Here is a 21,310-nt window from a genome sequence, read left to right as displayed (position 1 = left end):
TCATAAAGTTGTTTCGAAAATTATCGTATGGACAGTTAGATGCGCGTGTGTAACTGAAAGAGGAATTTATAATTTCACTAGAGCCAACAAATACATCATTTATCATAATTCGGTAGTTTTAATCGAGAGCTTTCGGTTTCGGGCAAAGCAGGCCGAATTTCACGCATGGCGCTTGAGCCCCCCTGTATTTTTATGAATAAATAAGATATTTAAAGAAAAAAAAAGAAGTAAATCTGAAGTCTGTTTGGAGATGCCTTTCATAGGGATTATAAATGTAGATAATATATTATACATATTGAACATAAATACACTATATTATTATATATAAATATATATATTATATATATATATATATATAAATAGTAAGGAGTAAATAGAATTATTATATATATATATGATGAAAATAATATTATTACGAGTAAATAAACTGATTAAAGATTAATAAAAAAAAACTCATGCGCCGTTTAATCATGTCATGTACCCCTTCTCCCGCACGCTGTTCTTTATCTCATTCTTTAAGGATTTGTACTTATTCTCGCTATCACAATACACCACACAGACCACACACACACACACACACGCGCGCGCGCGCGCGCACACGCACACCGGGAATATTACTGACAATGCGATCAAGTGCGATTTTTTGCGCATTTTTATTACAGACGTTCTTCATTACATTAACATAACAAAGTCTATACTTTCAAGGTACATGATGATCGTTTTAAAATGGTGTCTACCTGTGAGATCTTTAAGGATTATGCGCAGTGTTCAAGCTCCCGCACGGAGCACATTAAGCTAAATTAGTCTTCATTATTTTATTTTTATCTTGCAAATTGTCTTCATTTGTTCTCTCTCTCGCGAGCTTACCGATTATTAATATCGAGTCGCCGCAAGCGCTTGGACACTTCGATAAGATTAAAGCGATCACAGACAGAGGCATTCCGGTAAACGAAACGCCGCGAACACCCCAATAGATACAGAGGCTAATACTTCTTTTCTTTTTTTTTTTTTTAAGGATTTATAATGATATCCGTACCGCACGTAGGGCGTTCCCGTCGTTGCGAAACCGTTTCACGACTCGGAGGCTGCAAATGTAGTGAGTCGAGTTTGTAACGCAAGCTCCGTGTCCCGATTCGTTCTAGATGCGCTCCTCTCTACCTAATGTAATACATTACTCGCGTAAAAAGAGTATCGCGCAATTGCATAATTGTACGTTATAATAAATATAGTACAAATAGAGAATATACCGCGCTCGCGTGATGTAAAATTGTAAGAGTAGACCTAAAAGGTAGTAAAATCGTAAAACGTAAGTATCGTAGAAAAGTTTCGCGAAAAAGCAAAGGCTCGTTCCAAAACAATAGCGGAAGGCTTATGAAATAGAATAAAAAGAAAAGATGATAAAAAATTTCCTCATACACATTCTCCGTTATAAGCTCTGATATTTGTATGATTCTTCGTCCTTACGTTAGTTCGTTTATCGATTATCTGTCAGTAAGAAAGCATTTATACTTCTAGTAGACCGTCGTGTTATAGTTCTGAAGGCACTGTTCAAAAGTTTATTACATTTCTTGGAATAACGGGTCTTCGCAAAACACCTCTTCGAATGGTGCGACAAGGAGAGTCGTTATAAACATCGACATGACCATTGCACACGCCTCCTTCGGTCTATATCACAAAATTCAAAATAGAGTAGTTTCAACTTGACAGCCTGTGCCACAATGCCAATGCCGTATTTGTCGGGTCTGTGATCGATTAGGAATTATCGTGAGCTAGCAAAAATCGATGGTCAGAATTCAGGCTTATGATACGCAATGACCGGTGCATTTCCATTAATTATGTCATATCAATACCGTATCATTATATTACACAAACGCTTATTAATTTAGAGGCACATTGCTAAGGGTCTCGGTTTTTTTTCTTTTCAAGTTGCTCCCTACATTAATGAACTTATGACAATTAGCTAATTACGATTATTCAATACGACAGCGATTTGGCATACGATATTGGAAATTGTACAAAGATTCGGAGGATGCAATAGTATTTGAAAATATTGCTTTGTACATAGAAGAGAGAAGTGTGTGACGAACGGTGGATATCTTTCTTGGAAAGAATATCAATGTGTGTCAAGGTAGTTTAAAGACAATATTTGAGCTCGGAATTTCTTAAAATTAAGCGGAAAAAAATGTCATGTGCATAAAAATAATAATACAACTCTCTACAGATGCTATAACGATCCCGCTATCGGATTTCCTTACCTAAGCAGGAAAACTTTGGCTACTGCTACACGCTATTTGTACTTCGGCGAAAAAAGAGCCGAATTTACGATTCTTGCTAAGAACACCGATTGCGCATTTAGAAGAAAAAAGAACGGCACGCAGCACACACAGTACCTAAACCAGCAACAGATCATTTATATGTTCAGGAAGACCTTAACAGTACTATATATGCTCACGCTTTAATAAACCTGAATTCTACGCACAACGATTGTAATGTCAGAGAAGCATTCACCGTACTCAGAGAGTGTACTTTTTGCCGGAATGTTTAAAACGTGATATTTCTTTTCTTTTCTTTTCTTTTTATATTCACACACAACACTGGACTATTTGCGTTATTCGAGCTCATAAATTATTTAAAAGCTCTTAGTCTTTTGAACATTATAAAGTCCAGAATGCTGCTCTGAGATATGAATGCTCTACAGAATGTACATAGTAGACAGCAAAAGCGTCTAGACCACAGAATGTTCACATTTGCTCTGATGCAAAATATCGTTTTCTTTTTTTTTTTCTCGAGCTACAAAAATCAGGCTGATGCAATGGCAGATACTATGTAGATATATAAAAGTTAGCTTTACATGTAAAACCTGATAAAGTTCTTAAAAAATCTAAAGAACATTCCCTGAATAAGAGCAATCACACGACAATTCAGTCCTCTCTAAGTATCGTACTTTGATCGTAGAACGCATCAAACAATTTCTTTTAAGGGAATCAAAATTTTCTAGAGTAATATGTATAATCAGTGATATATTCTCATGAATGTGTGGGTCCGTCATGGTACCAGCCTGGATCCGGCCAATCAAATCATGTGATTCCGTAGAGTCTAGACACAGACATTTCTCTTCCGCATCCGTACAGATGAGCCACTAAGATAGATCACAAAAAGTACGGAGTGGGCGTTAAAGGTGGGATTACTCTCTCGGAATCAGGCACTGCCTGGAACAGCACGGGTGATCTCTGATCCACTGTCGTGAACTGCATGATACTAGCTATGTTACCACATCGATAACAATAATTTGGGGCCGACCACACTGTGACGAGTTTGTCATTAAACATGTACCTATAACCTGCAAGATAAAAATATGCGTCATCAATACATACTTCCGAGATAATTAAAAAAAATTCTGCGACAGAAATATATGAGCAAAGACATACCTTCCTGAACTAATTGGTGCGCCCTACAGATGAGTTTAAGATCATTCACTTCCATGAACATGTAAGTCACTTTGCTGCCAAACAGCCAGCCTGCACCACGCGGACTTACTGTCCATGTTTCTACATCTTCTGGATCGGACCAGACCAAATCACAGAAAGCACCTGTAATATGGTGATTAAGCAAAGATATTTTATTATTATTGTACAATATACATTGTACAACAGTAAATATCCAGTCATGTAACTTTTGCAATGACATATCACTTTATACAATTAATACCTTTGTGTGGAATCTCTTGATTCCTTTCAATCGTTCTAATTTGATCTAGTGTTCTAATAGCTGGAGACAATCCACCGTGTACACAAAGAACCTGTTCATCAATTAACTAAAACAGAATTTTATTCGAGCGTAATCAAAAAAGTGAAGTTACAATTCTTTTGTAAATCTTTTATACAAATACTCACGGCAGCAACTGTGAGCAAGTCAAATACCCTACAACAGTACTTCCACGCATTAGCATTGCCGTACTTGTTTTGGCATTCATCTAGAACAGAAAATGAAGAGACCAATGAAATCAAAGCTTTATTATGCACAAATGTAAAAAAAGCCCAGAAAAGAAAGTATCGTTGCGCACTTACCGTAAAATCCATAAACGTGCGTGATTTGTCTAGATTCGTGATTACCACGTAGTAACGTTATCCTGTCGGACCATTTAGCTTTAAGTGTGAGCAGACGAGTAAACGTTTCTAAGCTATAGTAGCCCCGATCGACAAAATCTCCCAGGAATATGTAATTTGTATCTGGCACGGGGCCACCGTTACGAAACAGTTCCTCTAAATCATAGAACTGTAACAGCACAAAAACATGAACAATCTGATGTATATTAATATCACGATTGTGTACAAATAACTATACAGCTACAGAACATTAAAATCGAAAAGTTGTGAGGTAATAGATAACGGAAGACTAATATTGTTGCGACGCTAATTCGGAAGATTAAAATCCGCTAAAACTTTACGTCGATCCCGTAGCGGTGGGCACGGATGCTCCGACTTTGAGGTTAGAGCGCACATCCGGGGACTCACCTGACCGTGAATATCGCCGCATACCGTCACCGGAGTGGACACAGGCTGGATGTTGGACTCCTCCAGCAATAAATCACATACCAAGTCACAGAGTTTCTGTCGGTAACGGTAAAAGTTAACGTGATTATATATCAGGGAGAGGCGAAACGCATAGGGTGCAGTAAGCGAGTAACCTGAAACCTGATCGGCGCTCGTGTGATCGCGCGACCGTTATCGTGCGGAAAACGCGCCGACCGGCACGCATCACGCTATTTACCTTGAGATCATTCTCGGGCAAGTATTTGCATTCTTTCGCGATCTCTATCCATTTATCGATGTCTGACATTTTGGATTCGCACCGTAAGAAAATACCAACACTGATCGCGCCCCCATACAGCTACTGGCTACTCAAGTCGTCGTCGATCGTCGATCGTCGTCGTCCCCGCGTCCCGGTCGTCCGTGCGCGCCCGATGCTGCTGGATCTCGCGGAGAGAGACGGTAGCGCCGTAGCGCCACTAGCGACAGACCAGACAGTGAAGTCTGTTTCTTTTAGCTGCACTGGCTGAACTGGTGCACATTAGTGCAGTAAGTTAGAGTGAAATACAATATACTTGTCTCACTCTAACTTATTGCACCAGTTCTGCCCAGCTCAGTCAGTGCAGCTAAAAGAAACAGACCCACTTGGCTGCGTTTTGCCGAACCTCCGCTTAGCTTTAATGGAGGATTCACACCGCGTCCGAAGTTCGACGTACGACAATCCGACATCCAATAGGAAATTTTTGTCTCTAATAAGAAATGCTGTTATTGGATGTCGGATCGTCGTACGTCGAACATCGGACGTGATCGGACGCAATGTGAATCCTCCGTATAAGTGTCGTTGCGCAGATTTATCATATCGTGTAAAAGCTGCGCAACGACACCGACAATTGTCGGTAAGGTCCGGTCTACAATGGATGTCGAAAGTCGGAGTCGTAAGAAATTGACCAATCACAATCTATTATTCTCCTTCCGGTCGAAGAATAATGAACTGTGATTGGTCAATTTCTTACGACTCCGACTTACGACATTCATTGTAGACCGGGCCTAAGCGGATTTTAGCGGAACAGAATACGGCTCTGGCTAAGCGTACAGTAGCAATTGTGTAATTGGTTGGATCCATAGGTATGAACCAATCACATTCAATTGCTACTTTGCGCTTTAGCTAAAGGCTCGGCAAAACGCAGCCATTGGCCGTTACTACGTTTACGCGAGCGTTAGGGTTGATTTATAATAGCCGTAACCGTTGATTTAAGCCGTAATCTTTAAAAAATTGACTAATTACAGTCGAATGTGAGAAGAATAATCGGTTACGGTTACGGCTATTATAAACCAACCCTTAAGGCTGATATATAGAAGCCGTAACTGTTGATTTAAGCCGTAATCTTTAAGAAATTGACCAATCACAGTCGATTGTTCTTCTCACATTCGACTGTGATTGGTCAATTTCTTAAGGGGGTTGTCGTGAAATATAAAAATATTGTCGATTTCTCTAAACTTCGCGTATGTATTAATAAACCTTACATACATTACGTCTCCAAATTTGAGATAGACAATCCATATTCGTTTTTCGAGATATTCATTGTGGAAGTTGCGCTTTTTAACATGGGCTTTTATGGAAAGGTCGCCGCGAGAGCCACATTTTCGCTTATAACATCTCCACCAAAACTGTCATTGTTTTTGAAAAACTAATATGTTATTAATGATATTCAATAATATCGAATAGCAGAAACTCGTATAGAGCAATCCATATTCGTTGTTGAGATATTATAAGTAAAAGTACGTTATCATGATGCCTGAAAAATGCGCAAAGAGAAGCGCTGTGGTGACGTGGCAACGTTGGCGGCCCAGCAGACATCGCGCGTAAATCACACTATACTCTTTGAGTATAGTGTGTACCGACGAAATATATTTTTTTTTGTTTGTCAATAACATTATGAATTGACGAATTCCGGATTTTGCTGGCTACATAAATGAAAATTGAGGAGATTTATGCAATAGAAATCTTTTTGTTGAATTGATTTATAGTAACATTAGGTTATTACGAGTATTAACGAATATTCGAATAAAATATGAGTGCATGAAAAGATGAGGATATCAAATAAATATACCAGAGTAGTTTTTACAATAAATAATATATTAATATTTTTATTTATGAACATTTAAAAACATTTAAAAATATTATTTATAAACATTTAACATATTTTTAAACAACCAATTATTTTCGTCAGAACTTTTTTATTCTTAGTTACTAGAGGCTTACGGCTACTATCACATTTGGAAAGAAACTTGATTACTTCATCTTCTCCTTCATTTGAAAATTTTGATTTTAAATTTTGGAATGTTATCCCTGCGACAGCTATTTTTTTAATTATATCACGAGAAACGATGTTTTTAAAAGGAGCCAATTCCAATACTTTATGATTGATAATTTTGTTGATTTTGTTTTCTTCGATTGCTTTCTCAAACTTCTTTTCAAAAATGAATAAGTCTGTTTCTTTGGAAGTAACCTTTACAAGTTGTTGTAATACACGAACGTCAAATAAAGCTTCATGGAAAAATCCAGGACTCTGAGTTTCAAGCAGATCTTGTGCTAAATTGATTAATTTAAAGGCACCTGGGCCTTTACGGAATGGATACACTGTTTTAAAACAATTTTAACGTATCTGAAAACCCAGTTACAATTTGAAACCTGTCTTGGATTTTACAGTTTGTAATTGCATTTAGTAATCGAGGAACATCAAAACGAGCATTGTGCGCAACAAGCAAACAAGATGGAGATACAATATTTATAAACTCTGAGAACGCGAGTAATGCATTTTCAAGCGTAACGGCATCAACTTTTTTATTCTTGAAATATAAATCTCCATTTTTATTATGTAAAGAATTGATTTTGGTTACATGAATAGGAATCGCTTGACTAGGTAAAATGTATACATTAAATTCAAAAGCTTCGGATATTGCTGCTATTTGTAATATATCACTTTCTATTTCAAAGCCTGCTGTTTCTAAATCAAAATAAATTATTTTAGTCGTATTATTTGTACTTCTATCATCAACCTTTTCTTCAATGCTTATTTTTTCGCTCGTCATCTCTATCCCACAGTTAGTCTTATATGTAATACCTTCTCTTCTTTCTTTTTTCTTTCGTAAATTTTGTCTGTTTGCTGCTAACTGAATACGCCTCAATTTCGACTCTCTCGTAACTTTTCTAGATGACTTTATTATTCTAAGTTTATCACTTCTTAGGCAATATGCTGATGTATATTTACCTGCTTGTAAACCTAATAATTGTGTAACCCTTATTATTCCTTGATCACCTTCATTTTTACTTAAAACAGCACTAGCGACTCTAAAATCCGCAGACTGCGATTTACTGTAACATCTCATCTTTGGTGCTTTACAAGCTATCATGCTATTTAGGCTTTCATTTGCCTGACTGGATGCGACAACGCTAAATTTTGCAGCATTATTTGCATATTTTTCGAATAATTCTCGAAGACTTAAATATAAACTTTCATCTTTCAATACAATAGTTTGCTGTGTGTTATCGTCACATCGCTTACACCACTCGCCACAATTCTCGTGACTATTATATACATGATCCGGGATGTTTCTTATTGCAGAAGCAAGGTCTGCAGTTCGTCCTTTTTGTTGAGCAATCGCGTACGTGAAACATTTTTTTTAAATGATTTATAACACCACTTTTTTTTAATTCTTTGAAGGAATTCGATAGTGTGTACAATTCACTTACAAAATTTTTAACTAAATGATTTTTATCGGCCAATTTATGAATGACTTTGCCACTTTCTTTTCGTATTGCGGCAATCGTACTACTATCTTCGTCACCGATCAAAACTCCAACATTTAAATTATTTTCTTGAAGAATTTTACTTCGATTGATCAATTGCGCTCCGGCGTCCGCTTCCATCGCTTTTGCACTGCCTTCAAAATTCTCTCGACAATCGTGGTCATCTTTCGAATGTCCTATATCACATTTGTAACACTTGCGATTTCGTGTTGTATAATCTAAAACTTTATGACTTAAAAATCCAATTATTGCTGCATAACCATTCAGACTGTCATAACTGCGACCGTTGCCTCTTTTACTCCAGCCCATGTCGTACGAAACTATGATGTTTACAATACTACTGCATGCTTGGTCAAATTCAGGACTTCTTTGATTAGAGGATTGAAGAATCGTTAGGTAAGGATAAAGATCGCGAACAATGTCGGCTGGTCTATAAATAAAATAAAAACCGTATTTGAATTATGGCTATATATTAAGGAAAAAAATCATGTTTATTTTTTTAAATCTAAGTAATGTTTGTTTTTATTTTTTAATGACAAGTAAAATACATAAATTCAATTAAATATAAAATATAAAGGTTTATCCCAGCTAAATATCAATCCATTATTGATGTATTATAAATTAAGCAATAATATACAATTCAATATACAATTGAAAAGTTAAATCGCAGCTACAATTCAGTATAAATATATAATTCAATTAACCAAAAGAATATTCAAAAATGTGCATATAAAATTTACAAATATTCTCATACAAAAAAAAATGATAATTCTTACAAATTATCACAAAGCTCTTGAGTGTTTCTTTATCACAAGGTGCCTTTCTTCTAACGCTGCTTTTTGGCAACTTTCTACAGCTGCTTTTTCGATGGCTAATCCGACTTTTCTTTCATATCTTTTGAACATATCCATTGTTATGACTGGAATATTGAGGCATGCAAGAATTTTGTTCAAACCAGTACATCCAAGACCAGAATGCATCGCACCTACAAACAAATTTTTTTATTTATAGTGATAACATAAAATATTATTAAATAAAACAGAAAAATTTGTTATAATTAATTGCAAGCAAAAACTCATATCTTACCAAGGACAGCTTGAAGATTCACATTTGTGTAACAGTGGCCATCTAAGTCAACTTTCTTACCAGTGTTAACCTCATTTTGAATTCCACATTTATGGCACTTAATATGAAGTATTGAGAAAAGTCCTTTGCGCACTTCATTATTTATATTATCTAAACTCAAAACTTCTTTGCAAGCACAGCAGTGTAGTGCTTGGCCCATACTTTTAAGGTTAACAATATGATTCCCCTCATCATCGCTTTCTTGCCTGGTACTTTTATTGGTTTTGCTTTTTCTGGCTGCTACGCTATTTTCTACAGCTTTTTTCACTCGTTCAGCCTTTTTCTTTGAAACGAACCTTCCACGTTTTGAACGCGGTTTTCCAGACATTTTTTCTAAACGTCAATTTACGCAGCGTTGCCAAATCCGAAATTTTTTACACGCGTGCGCGGAGAGAGTACATGGACAGGCCACGTCTATGTGTGCGTGTACAGTTGCTCTAGAAAATCCAGTCTTTAAAGTGGAGAAGGGGAATACGCGGAGAACCGTAAGCGCGCGTTTATACTTTTTGCTGATATTTCAGCACGACAACCCCTTAAGCCCCTTGCACAATAGGCGATAGCGATTGCGATAGCGACAGCGACAAGGTTGCCGACAAAGCTATACCCCCAATCAAATGATTGGCTGACGCAAGTTACGCATACGCATCTTACGCCCCATGTGAAACCAGCTTTCAGCCCTCGGCCAGAGAGAAGAGAAAAAAGTGCTCTTCTAGTAATATTTATCGATCCGAAGCTTGTTTTGTCAACACTGCGGAGTATGGCGGTGAATGGCGGCACGTGGTTTATCGCGTATGACGCGTATAGCGTATACATATTTTGCACCGGATACTGTTAAAAGTTTCGGAAATGCGACGTCCACATTTCTAACTAAAAGTGAAGTATTTGTGGTAGCAATCGTGGTCTACAGTTTATAATAAATCAATCAAATATGTTGCTGCAGCCTAAATTGACAAATACGTCGCCGAATTTCGGCAAACCACCCGACAAGCAGAACGAGGTTAGATTAATATATACGAAGTTATAGCAATAAAGCCAATATGAAATGATATAATTAAAATCATATACTCTCATAAATCTTTTAATTTAATTAACCAAACAAAATTGAGTTATATAAAGTCTATTAGAGGATTAATAATAAAATGTATTATTATTGTAGAGGATTAGCATTAATTGCGTTACATTAGCAGAAGCAGGAATAAGAAGTTTTAAGTCTGAAAAGTTAAATGAGATTTTTTTTCCAATTTTCTTCTACTTGAAAGTGTAACAATTATTCTTGACATAAAACTGTTTCATATGGAAAGTTGCAAACCCATGTAGAATCATTTTAATCTTTGACTATAGAAGTTACTTCTATAGTCAAAGATTTTTATGTAGCGAGTTGCATACAAAGTGAAACTAGAACCACGACATCAACAATAGTCAAGGAGCTGACTTATAATTAGAAGTAATACCTGTATAATGAATAAGTACTGTAAATGTTAACATTTTTATTATTTTTATATAGATTTGCCTGTAATATAATAGGAAACAATCTATATTTATGTTGCAATGTTTAAAAAAGCTATAGAATTTAATGTATATTATAGGAAAAATACCTCGATAAGGCTTAGATAATTTTACTATTTGTTTCAGCTATTGCAATCTCTAGGTACGCCTCATGTCGAGTCCTTTAATTACATGCTAGAAGATGGCCTTTTTCAAGGTTTAAAGGACAGTACGCCAGTGTATTTAACTCTTCCCAACGATGACAAGGTAGTCCTCAGGCTGGATGATGTATATATCTATAAGCCCACTGTTCCTACTAATACAATCGGTGTGAAAACGTATAAAGTATATCCGACGGAATGTCGACAGAGAGGCGCCACTTACAAGGGTAAGATAATAGTGAGACTTGGATGGTCTGTCAATGGTAAGGAGCAGGAACCTCTTGAGAAGGATTTGGGAGAAGTTCCGATCATGGTCAAGGTAAAGTCCAGATATATGATTTCCTGACTTTCACTTGTGTTGAGTTGCATTTACTACTTTATATACGGTTGCATTCTAAATAGATAATTTTATTTATGTTGAATCGCAATTTTTTTTTACACCTGATATTTTGCAGTCTAATCGATGCCACTTGAACAAAATGAGCCCTGAAGAATTAGTCGCTCACGGTGAACATGAAGAAGAATGGGGTGGATATTTCATCATCAGAGGCTTAGAGCGACTAGTACGTATGTTAATAATGACAAGACGAAACTATCCTATTGCTGTCAAAAGGCCAACTTGGAAAGGTCGTGGGGTACAATTTAGCGACTTAGGTATTCTTTTGAGAAGTGTCCGGGACGACAACTCTGCCATTGTACGTATTTGAGTAGAATTTTCCTGCATGCACTATTTCTCTTGTTATTCTCGTACATACACGTCATATATTATCATAATTGTGTCTTTTTCCAGAATAATACACTGCACTATGTGACCGATGGCTCCGCAAAGTTTGCATTTACGTACAAGAAAGCTACGTACTATGTGCCACTAATACTGATGTTAAAATGTTTAATAGACGTGACTGATTTATATATTTACAAAGCGCTAATCGCTGGATGTGAAGATGATCTTTATTACAATAATTGTGTCATGAATATGTTACGCGCTGTACACGAAGAAGGTCTACACTGGCACGAACAGTGTAAAGCGTACATAGGAAAGGTGTTTAAAGTAAAATTCTCCGAATTGCCTGCAGACGCGACTGACATAGATGTTTGTGATTACATTATCAAGTGAGTTCGATCAATTGAATTTCATTCAATAATTTATGTTACGTTGCAGTTTCCTGTGTAATCCACAATTTAATTATTTTTATCATTTTTATCGCATAGACATTGTGTCGCTATTCACCTTGACGAGCCCACCGATAAGTTCCACTTACTTGTGTTTATGACCAAAAAACTGTTTTCGCTCGCGAATAACAAATGCGCCGTTGAGGGTGCGGATTCCGTGATGATGCAGGAGTGTTTACTGGGTGGGCACTTGTATCTTCAGGTTCTTAAAGAAAAACTATGTTCGTGGCTAGTAGGACTCAAACTTCATATTCTCAAACGTGCCAAGAGCGCTGGTAATAGATATATCTTAAATATGCGTAAGTATTTTATTTAAAATGTTGGTCTTTTTTATGGAAAAAAAAACTGTCAAGTTGGATTCATAGATGACTAATTTTTTTTTTTTCGAAATTACTTATTTAGAGGAAATGTTGAACGTCACTAAATTTCGAAGCAACATTGATTCGCAAATGGAGTACTTCTTATCTACCGGAAATATAAGATCACCTACTGGTTTGGGGCTCATGCAAACTTCTGGTCTTACGATTGTTGTGGAAAATATCAATAGAATCCGTTATATGAGTCATTTTCGTGCGATACACAGAGGCGCATACTTTCAAAATATGAGGACTACTGAAGCTCGTCAACTGTTGCCTGATGCATGGGGTAATTAAGAACTTAGCCGTAATTTCTACAATAATAGATATACAAAGGTTTTAGAAAATGGTTGATTGTGCATAATATAAGCAATCATTTCTAATCTCCTATTGTATACAATATTACAGATATATTTTTATAAAGATTTTCTATAAGTAATTACGATGATTTGTTTGTAGGATTTATTTGTCCGATTCATACACCAGACGGTGCTCCATGCGGATTGCTCAATCACTTGACAATGAATTGTATCGTCACGAAACATCCAGATCCAAAATTGAAAGCTGCTATACCTACAGTACTGGTAGATCTCGGAATGGTTCCGTTATCTATCGCGGATGATTGGAGAAATTCGTATAACGTAATGTTAGATGGGAAATTGATCGGCTTGATTCAGGACAAAATTATTAACAGAGTAGTATACAAGTTGAGGTTGCTTAAGATAAATGGTCGAGAAGTGAGTTGTAAACGTGATGCCTTTTGATTTGACTTGTAACACGGTATGGCACATGGTATCCGATATATTTTATCTTTAGGTACCGTCAACATTGGAAATTGCGCTGGTGCCAAAGAAAAATGTTCCAGCTCAGTATCCGGGGTTATTCTTATTTACTAACGCGGCTAGAATGATGAGACCGGTTATAAATTTAGCTACGCAGAAGGTAGAGCTTATAGGAACGTTTGAGCAAGTTTACATGGAAATCTGTGTGATCCCTCAAGAAGCATACGAAGGGGTAGATATATATAATTTTTTTGCGTGCATTAATTTTGTTAAATTTCTGTATAATGTGACAATTTTACTTTTTTTTTTTTTACTAGTTGACAACTCATCAGGAGGTAAGCCCGACAACAATCTTCAGCAATTTGGCTAATCTCATTCCGCTGCCAGATTGTAACCAAAGTCCAAGAAACATGTATCAGTGTCAGGTAAGTCTGTATATTACGTGAAATAATTAGCATGTTTCAATGTTCACTGTCCATATCTATGGATATGAACTGCCACTTGCATATTCGCAGGGCATAAATAATAATATAATAATATTAATCCATGGAGCCCTGAATTAAAAATATTCCGACTTGCATCTGAATCTTGTGGACTGTGAATGCATTAATAGCACATGATGCTGAGTGAAATATATCAATTTTTTAATAATCTCGCAGATGAGTAAGCAAACAATGGCTACACCCTGTCACAATTGGCAACAGCAGTCACAAACGAAACTGTACAGACTGCAAACGCCTGCCGCACCACTCTTTAGACCGGTACATTATGATAATATTAACATGGACAACTTTCCGATGGGTACTAATGCGATAATTGCTGTTATCTCGTACACAGTGAGCTACTTTTGCTATTTAATATTTTGTTTCTAGTATATCAGTGATTTTACCTTTATATTTGTCTCACCATTCTATATCGATAATTTGATGTACAGGGATACGATATGGAAGACGCAATGGTCATCAACAAGTCGGCGTTCGAACGTGGCTTCGGACATGGAACGGTTTATAAATCCGAGTTTGTTGATTTGAACGATAAAAAGAGTTATTTCGCTCGTGATCCGGAAAAACCTGAACTTGTGAAAACAATAGATGTTGACGGTTTGCCTATGCCAGGTATTATTATTAAAGAAGGAGACGCATACTATTCGTAAGTAGCTCTTGTAACTTCAATATTGTCACATTATGGTCTCTTTATTCTCATCGATGGTCTATGTATTTCACAGTTATTACGATGCTGATAACGCTCAGTATGTCGTTGGACGATATAAAAGCACGGAAAATGCTTATGTCGACACTGTTAAACTGTGTGGTACATTAAGTCAGGATTCTCGAAGAGCGTGCATTACATTCCGTATTCCTGTTAGTGTACAATTATTATATATATATAATATATTTATATATATTTTTTTTTATTGTTACACATATATATATATATATATATATATATATATATATATATACACACATATGTGTGCATTTTTCTTTTACGTTTTCTTATTTTAAATACAATTTATATTTAGAGAAATCCCACTGTTGGAGATAAATTCGCGTCAAGAGCGGGACAAAAAGGAATCCTTTCGCAACTGTATCCTGTTGAGGATTTACCGTTCACGGAGACCGGGATGGTTCCCGATATTATATTCAATCCGCACGGTTTCCCGAGTCGTATGACGATAGGTAAGCCGGAGAATTTATTTTGTTGAATACGTTGTTGGAATACGTTATAGTTTACACCGATCACTTGATATGCGTATTAAATAGTAAATAACTAGTAAACTAGTTTAGTTATTGGCTGATCAGCTCAAATATACAATTTGATACGCGTTTCAAGAGATCGGTGTAAACTAGGCTATAATATAATACAATAACGAACTGATAGCTTTCAATTAAACCTGTATTTAGCATGATTATTCGAATATACAATATTAAAGATTATTTTTCTCATAAGAAATTATCAAGAAAATGCAGATGTAATTTTAATATTAACGGCCGTGCACACACAATAAATTATTTTCTATTATCACAGCTATGATGATCGAAGTGATGGCTGGAAAATCAGCGGCTGTGCATGGATTGGCTCACGATGCCACGCCTTTTAGGTTTGACGAAGAAAACACGTCCATGGACTACTTCGGAAAATTGTTAGAACTCGGTGGTTATAATTATTACGGAAATGAAAGAATGTATTCGGGTATTTATGGATGCGAGATGACCGCCAGCATCTTCTTTGGCGTTGTGCATTATCAGAGATTACGACATATGGTCTCTGATAAGTGGCAGGTAGTTAATTTACACGAATTTCTATATTAGCATCTAATGAAAATAAGATTTATTTTTTTTTACTCCATCTTTTCTCATATACTCGTTATTTGATTGCAATTCTCATTTGGCGAGTTTTTATTTGTCTCCGTTTTTTATATATATATTTAAATAATTTAATTTGATTATATATATATATATATATATATATATATATATATATATATATACTCTGAAACTAGGCTAAACGTGTATCTCATTTCTAGGTGAGAAGTACCGGACCGATCGACATGCTAACGAGGCAACCCATTAAAGGTCGTCGACGCGGCGGCGGTATTCGATTTGGAGAGATGGAACGAGACGCTTTGATTTCTCATGGTTGCTCGTATCTTCTTCAAGATCGTCTCTTTCATTGCTCTGATAAAATAACGGTAAGATATGATTTTCTCCAGATATGCCAATACTAACTCATTAAGCATTACTTATCTATACACAATTTGATTATGTATCTGATTAAAATAAATATTTATTTGCAGACTTTAGCGTGTCAAAAGTGCGGCTCATTACTCGGACCGGAATTAATAGTGAAAAGCATGTATTATGAAGATGAGAAAAGGTGCCGCTTGTGCGGTGAAGAAGATACGGTAGAGGAGATCGAGATACCATATATCTTCAGATTTCTTTTAATACAGTTGGCGTCCTGTAATATAAACGTTAAAATAAAATTTAGCCGAGTTTAACTAATCGCGAGAATGTGCCTATAATGTACGTGTATGTATTGCGCGTGTAGTTTTTTTTCAACAGTAAAATTTTATTTTCTTTTTCTAACATTCCAGAGAACAAATTCTATTCATAAAGCTAAGATATTACACGATGAAGTTCATTACACCGGCGTTTATATACCTATCATATATTCGCGATGTAAAACATCTGTATATACACAATTCGATCAACAATTTATGTTACAAAATTAATTTGCCCAAAAGAGAAATGGATTCGATTATATATCCTCTCTTCTTTTTTTACAATTGTATATAATGGAAGGGAATGTAAATATCTTGAGTTTTGTGTGCTTTGCAACAAGCGATTGGTAGATTATATTACGCAAACTATATAATACTTTCGAAAATCTCTTGAAACCAGAATATTTGTACAAGTTGCATAAATGTTCAAGCTTTTGCTGGCACTTGTGCTCCGGGCTTGTTAGTGGGTGCTCCAGATGCGCCTGTCTGTTCTTTCTCCAATTGCTTTCCAAGATACTCCCTAGAAAATAAACAGATTGAGAAGTAGTTACAAATTTTTATATATAAATGTTAAACAAAAAGTAAATATATATAATATATTTAAAATGTTCTTATAAATCTCTCTCAATTATTTTAATAACATAAACGTCAAATAATGAAAGATATTTTAAACTCTGTAACTTACCAATTATGTACCATAAGTTTTTGCACTGCAAGTAGAGCCTCGTATCTAACGTTAGGATCCTCATGCCCAAGAAGCTGCATCACACGCTGTTTCCCGCCAAGTTGTTCAAGTATACTAAAATACGTGGAACGGGTGTTTTAATAAATTGCAGTTTTTAGCAGTAAAAAGAATTTAACACGGTATTTAATGGTATTTTTTACGTACTGCTTGCCACGTGGATAATGACGCACGTATTCGCCAATGTCGAAACTGGCCACGCTGAGAACGAGCGGATCTTTACTAGTCTCTAATAGATGAACCAGAATCCGCAACAGTTCATAATTCTTTTCGTTAAGACGACTGGCATTCTCGCGCCAGAATTTGCCCGATTTGTGAACGGGAGACCATTCTAGACGACCGGACTTCACTTCCGTCGAATATTCGTCGAATGAACTTAGATCCTGCACGGATGCTTGCAGTTTGTCATTGAGGAACTCGATATCATCAGTGATGTCCTCGTCGTCGAATTTTCGTTGGCATAATATGGAAAGCTGCTTCAGTACCTTGCATTGCACCATAGCGATGCAATGTTCCTTGGCAACTTGTCCGTCTTCTACTTTCTCAATCAAATTCTATTAACACGAAAAGATACCAACCATGAAGCAATCTTATATAACTATTTTTTTACTCTACAACACACTTTCGACTTACCCTGAACACCGCAAGTATAATACGCGTTACTTTTTCTTTGACAGAGTCGCTGAGTATATCAGCAAGAATGGGTATGACATTGAATCTGCGATACATAATTAATATATAATTAGATAATATAGCGATGAGATTGAATATTATCTACTAGAGTATCTCTAGTAAATCTCTAGTAATGTCAAACAGGGGATACGCTACTCACTTATTCATCTTTTCCGCCAAGAGAGGATTGAAAGTAAGTACCCACAGACAGAAAATAAGCTGATATTGCACTTGGAAGTTTACTCTGCCAGACAGAACACTGAGGAGGGTCGAAATTCCATCGACGGACACGAATGCAAAGCGATACTCGTCTATACGAAGCATCATTTGTAGACATCGCGCCACTGATTGAATGTACTCATTGTTCTAAGTGAATAAAAATAATTAATATATACTCTATAAATTTTTTCTTACAAAGGTATGGAGATAAGAAGAAACAAAGAAAATAAATCTTTCTTCAGTTTCAAGGACAAGCGTTTAATAAATATTTTGCTACATGCAAAAGTACGACAGTAAAATAATTCAATATTGTAAAAAGAAAAAGACATTTTTTGGCACTTATTGAGAGAAAAGTAAATTTTATAAGTTTGCAAGTTGGCTTAAGGTTTTAAGAAATTTGCATTTATAAACGTAACATTCACATAAAATAGGCTTTTATAAAGCACAAATCATGCATATATCTATGATTATACTTTATCAATCAATTGTCCTAAACGTAAGAGGCTCGTGATACTTTTCCGAGGTACCGTTAAATGTCCCGACGAATTATTAGTGGCTCGCTTGTTGGCAGAATATAACTTAAAAAAACGTCATAATTCGTTTAGAATAATGAGTAATACTACTGATTAGTCGTTACAAAACCAACCGGGTTGAGCAATTCGTGCAGGTCATTGGCCTCCTTGGCCTGCTCCACAGCAGTATCTTGTTCTAGTCCCGCATGCAAGTCTGTGTGATCCTGAAGAGCATCGAACTAAAACCCCATTTCTCTCATTTCTTTTTATTTGTTACAAATTCTATTGTAATTTAAGGTTCTCTGAAGCTTGAGCGCGGAAAGCAGAATATCTAGAGTTGTCAGTCGCACGACGATTTATCGTTTTATTGGGTTAGTTATGCGCTTATTTTTAATTTTATATCTAAATTTTGTCGATTTTCCACATAGACTGTTGCCACGTAAATTCTATAATCTCTAAATGCCACACAGACTTTTGCCACAACCCATCGGATTAATGTGTTTACAAATATTATAAGTATTATTTAATTAATTTTATAAAATAACAATATTGCAAAAATAATGTATATTAAATTAAATAATATAAAGCATGAAGTGTTTATATCAGTGTTAGTGTAATAAAAAAGCATTAAAAAGAGAAATGCCATCCTTTTCATTAAACATAAGTATAAGATGCATGATTATTTCTAAATAAATCGTGCCCATACAAATATATATAAGCTAGCTCAATTACTAAAAATACATCGCATGCAGCATGCAGTTAAAAGTTTTCATATTGAAGGGTAAAACAGTAGTAGCTACATGAAGCAACTAACTCTATATATTATTAGCCTTTAAACAAAGATTATCTCATTATTTGGCTACAAGATAAGAGTATACATTTTCTCTATGTACAGTAAGGTGCATTAATCGATGAGTCATAGAATTCTGACTTTTTAATAATTTACTTTAATAATTTATTAAAGACCCAGCGGCCAATAAGTCAGAATTCGATGACCCATCAAATTAATGCACCTTACTGTACAACAAATTAAGTAAAAAATTAAATAAAAATAAAAAGAATGTTAGATGTACATAGAAAACTTATACATGCTCAGAAAAAAAAAATAGATTCCAAAATCCAAAAATAATCCGTATAATTTTAAATAAATCTATATTTAAGTATTATGAATATAAAATATATTTGATTATAAAAAGTAATTATTATAAACTACTAGTACTCTGAAATAAAAATAAAATAAGTTATCAATCTTATTGTACCAATAGTTGTTTCAACTTCCTGACTTGTGCAACATGCGTGCAATAATCTGTCAAACTCACGCTAAGCTTCAGCTGATCCTTGAGCCATGTTAAATAAAACTGAAGATCAGTTTTTTCCATGAAATCGTGACTCCAGCAAGCCAACTTGGCTATAATACGCGACGTCATGTTCATTATAAAGCCGTCTTGCCTGTTCAACAGATTGAGGAATGGTCCCCAGACAGATTCTCGTTTCCGCGTGGAGTGCTCGCGGAAGATTTCCACGCGACCGCGATCCTCCTATAAATATTACATCAATTTCCATTAATAAATAAAATATCTTTTATTAAAAATATTGACAAAATAACATAGATAAGAAAAATATATATAATAAGAGAAAAAGATGTGTTGCTATACCTGTAGCATATCATCAATCATTGTGAGAATATATTGAATCGTCTGATCTTTCGAAACGTGACCGAGCAAATTCAGGAATGTTTTAGCTGCCTGATGTGGATTCTCCTTCAGCTTATTCTCCCTTGTTTTAGTATCGCTTGAGTCAAAAGCCGCTATAAAGTCGTAGTCCTCTTTTGATATCATTTGTGATCTGCAAATATCATAAACGTTAGAATATTTCTCTACACGGACAATCCTATATATGTAGTTTTCTTGTCAAGCTGCAACCAAGGATACATCCCAAAACTTTCAGATCGGATTTCTCACGGACAATCTAACGCTCTCACATTTATATGCGATTACTTACTGGAAATACGATTGCCAATTAATTCGTTGATTCCTAATATCGGCAGCCTGCTGCTGGAGCACACTCGTAGCTGCCAGCATATCTGCAAAATCACGTAAGTCGACGTTTAAGTGCTCAGCACAAAATATGAAAGACAATAAAATAAACTTCGTACAAGCCAACGTTTGCACCAAGTACTTGCGATTACAATTGTAAAACAAACAATAAAAACAGACCGCGTCGCTGGGAGGGGCGCACTGTCAAAAACGAGTCTCCTTCGCGCGACAAGAATAATCTGAATAATTACCATAATTCCCGATCTTCTCGTCCGGCAACGCCGGTATCATCTGCTTGATGTTCGCACGGTCCACCATGATTACCGTCGAGAATTCACGTCGATTTAAGAAATAATCTCGCTCGAAAAGCTCAGTGTTCGGTCCTCTTCCTCGTCCTCCTTGCCTCCTTCAGCTGTTCGATCACAAGACCACGCGCGAGTGCCAACCTGACTCTTGACGTAACGAAAATAATTATCGCGAGACTTGCTGGGATTTTCGTTTGTGCGCGGCGCAGCCGTGTTTTCGATATTGTGGCTACGTCATAAACCGCGGTTAAATAAAAGGAAACTAGAATAACAGGAAATACTCGGCGTATGAAAGACGAAAGATTATCAATGATCTATTGATTTTTCAGAAATAAGATGGATAATATAAATAATTTTTAGAAATAGTTAATCGAAGGTTAAATAAAGTTCTCTTTTTT

At 35.8% G+C, this 21,310-nt stretch overlaps 4 protein-coding genes across 6 annotated transcripts; 1 reads left to right on the top strand and 3 right to left on the bottom strand.

Annotated features, from left to right (window-relative positions):
- Positions 1 to 295: 295 nt before the first annotated feature.
- Positions 296 to 4,979, bottom strand: Ppv (Protein phosphatase V). Its single transcript, XM_077412558.1, has 7 exons — positions 4,771 to 4,979; positions 4,515 to 4,610; positions 4,068 to 4,275; positions 3,894 to 3,973; positions 3,709 to 3,814; positions 3,429 to 3,590; positions 296 to 3,340 (listed from the first exon to the last, which is right to left on the bottom strand). The coding sequence occupies exons 1-7, from the start codon at positions 4,837 to 4,839 to the stop codon at positions 3,150 to 3,152; spliced, it is 912 nt and encodes a 303-aa protein (XP_077268684.1). The 5' UTR covers positions 4,840 to 4,979; the 3' UTR covers positions 296 to 3,149.
- Positions 4,980 to 7,561: 2,582 nt separating this feature from the next.
- On the bottom strand, positions 7,562 to 9,959 carry LOC143900811 (uncharacterized). Its single transcript, XM_077412541.1, has 2 exons — positions 9,427 to 9,959; positions 7,562 to 9,325 (listed from the first exon to the last, which is right to left on the bottom strand). The coding sequence occupies exons 1-2, from the start codon at positions 9,791 to 9,793 to the stop codon at positions 9,123 to 9,125; spliced, it is 570 nt and encodes a 189-aa protein (XP_077268667.1). The 5' UTR covers positions 9,794 to 9,959; the 3' UTR covers positions 7,562 to 9,122.
- A 267-nt stretch (positions 9,960 to 10,226) lies between these two features.
- On the top strand, positions 10,227 to 16,585 carry Rpi135 (RNA polymerase I subunit Rpl135). Of its 2 annotated transcripts, XM_077412523.1 has the most exons (17): positions 10,227 to 10,462; positions 11,098 to 11,217; positions 11,320 to 11,430; positions 11,567 to 11,806; positions 11,902 to 12,224; positions 12,324 to 12,583; positions 12,687 to 12,929; positions 13,100 to 13,377; positions 13,457 to 13,654; positions 13,740 to 13,847; positions 14,082 to 14,258; positions 14,357 to 14,571; positions 14,648 to 14,783; positions 14,945 to 15,101; positions 15,451 to 15,704; positions 15,950 to 16,114; positions 16,220 to 16,585. In XM_077412523.1, the coding sequence occupies exons 1-17, from the start codon at positions 10,394 to 10,396 to the stop codon at positions 16,421 to 16,423; spliced, it is 3,258 nt and encodes a 1,085-aa protein (XP_077268649.1). In that variant the 5' UTR covers positions 10,227 to 10,393; the 3' UTR covers positions 16,424 to 16,585. The 2 variants fall into 2 exon arrangements, with proteins under 2 accessions (XP_077268649.1, XP_077268648.1); XM_077412522.1 differs by having other exon boundaries at positions 11,098 to 11,430.
- Vhasfd (V-type proton ATPase subunit VhaSFD) lies at positions 16,351 to 21,046 on the bottom strand. 2 transcript variants are annotated; one of them, XM_077412535.1, is made up of 10 exons: positions 20,859 to 21,046; positions 20,573 to 20,654; positions 20,227 to 20,416; positions 19,891 to 20,109; positions 18,706 to 18,810; positions 18,001 to 18,206; positions 17,802 to 17,886; positions 17,316 to 17,722; positions 17,112 to 17,225; positions 16,351 to 16,946 (listed from the first exon to the last, which is right to left on the bottom strand). In XM_077412535.1, the coding sequence occupies exons 1-10, from the start codon at positions 20,923 to 20,925 to the stop codon at positions 16,853 to 16,855; spliced, it is 1,569 nt and encodes a 522-aa protein (XP_077268661.1). In that variant the 5' UTR covers positions 20,926 to 21,046; the 3' UTR covers positions 16,351 to 16,852. The 2 variants fall into 2 exon arrangements, with proteins under 2 accessions (XP_077268661.1, XP_077268662.1); XM_077412536.1 differs by lacking the exon at positions 18,706 to 18,810 and having other exon boundaries at positions 20,859 to 21,045.
- Between the last annotated feature and the right edge of the window lie 264 nt (positions 21,047 to 21,310).

Source organism: Temnothorax americanus, unplaced genomic scaffold, assembly GCF_048541705.1.
Source record: "Temnothorax americanus isolate GAGA-0224 unplaced genomic scaffold, ASM4854170v1 Scaffold30, whole genome shotgun sequence".
NCBI lineage: Eukaryota > Metazoa > Arthropoda > Insecta > Hymenoptera > Formicidae > Temnothorax > Temnothorax americanus.
Note: the sequence above shows the minus strand (reverse complement) of the source record. Positions and strands in the feature narration are given on the sequence as shown.

Coding starts and splice junctions, on each gene's coding strand:
- Vhasfd (XM_077412535.1), bottom strand. CDS start 20,925: ATGGTGGACCGTGCGAACATCAAGCAGATGATACCGGCGTTGCCGGAC. Junction 20,110..20,226: donor TGATTGATGATATGCTACAG/GTATAGCAACAC, acceptor TAATATTTATAG/GAGGATCGCGGTCGCGTGGA. Junction 17,887..18,000: donor TTGGCGGAAAAGATGAATAA/GTGAGTAGCGTA, acceptor TATGTATCGCAG/ATTCAATGTCATACCCATTC.
- LOC143900811 (XM_077412541.1), bottom strand. CDS start 9,793: ATGTCTGGAAAACCGCGTTCAAAACGTGGAAGGTTCGTTTCAAAGAAA. Junction 9,326..9,426: donor GAATCTTCAAGCTGTCCTTG/GTAAGATATGAG, acceptor ATTTGTTTGTAG/GTGCGATGCATTCTGGTCTT.
- Ppv (XM_077412558.1), bottom strand. CDS start 4,839: ATGTCAGACATCGATAAATGGATAGAGATCGCGAAAGAATGCAAATAC. Junction 4,611..4,770: donor TGCCCGAGAATGATCTCAAG/GTAAATAGCGTG, acceptor CGTTACCGACAG/AAACTCTGTGACTTGGTATG. Junction 3,815..3,893: donor ACTTGCTCACAGTTGCTGCC/GTGAGTATTTGT, acceptor ATTCTGTTTTAG/TTAATTGATGAACAGGTTCT.
- Rpi135 (XM_077412522.1), top strand. CDS start 10,394: ATGTTGCTGCAGCCTAAATTGACAAATACGTCGCCGAATTTCGGCAAA. Junction 13,655..13,739: donor CTCAAGAAGCATACGAAGGG/GTAGATATATAT, acceptor TTTTTTTACTAG/TTGACAACTCATCAGGAGGT. Junction 16,115..16,219: donor ATTGCTCTGATAAAATAACG/GTAAGATATGAT, acceptor ATTTATTTGCAG/ACTTTAGCGTGTCAAAAGTG.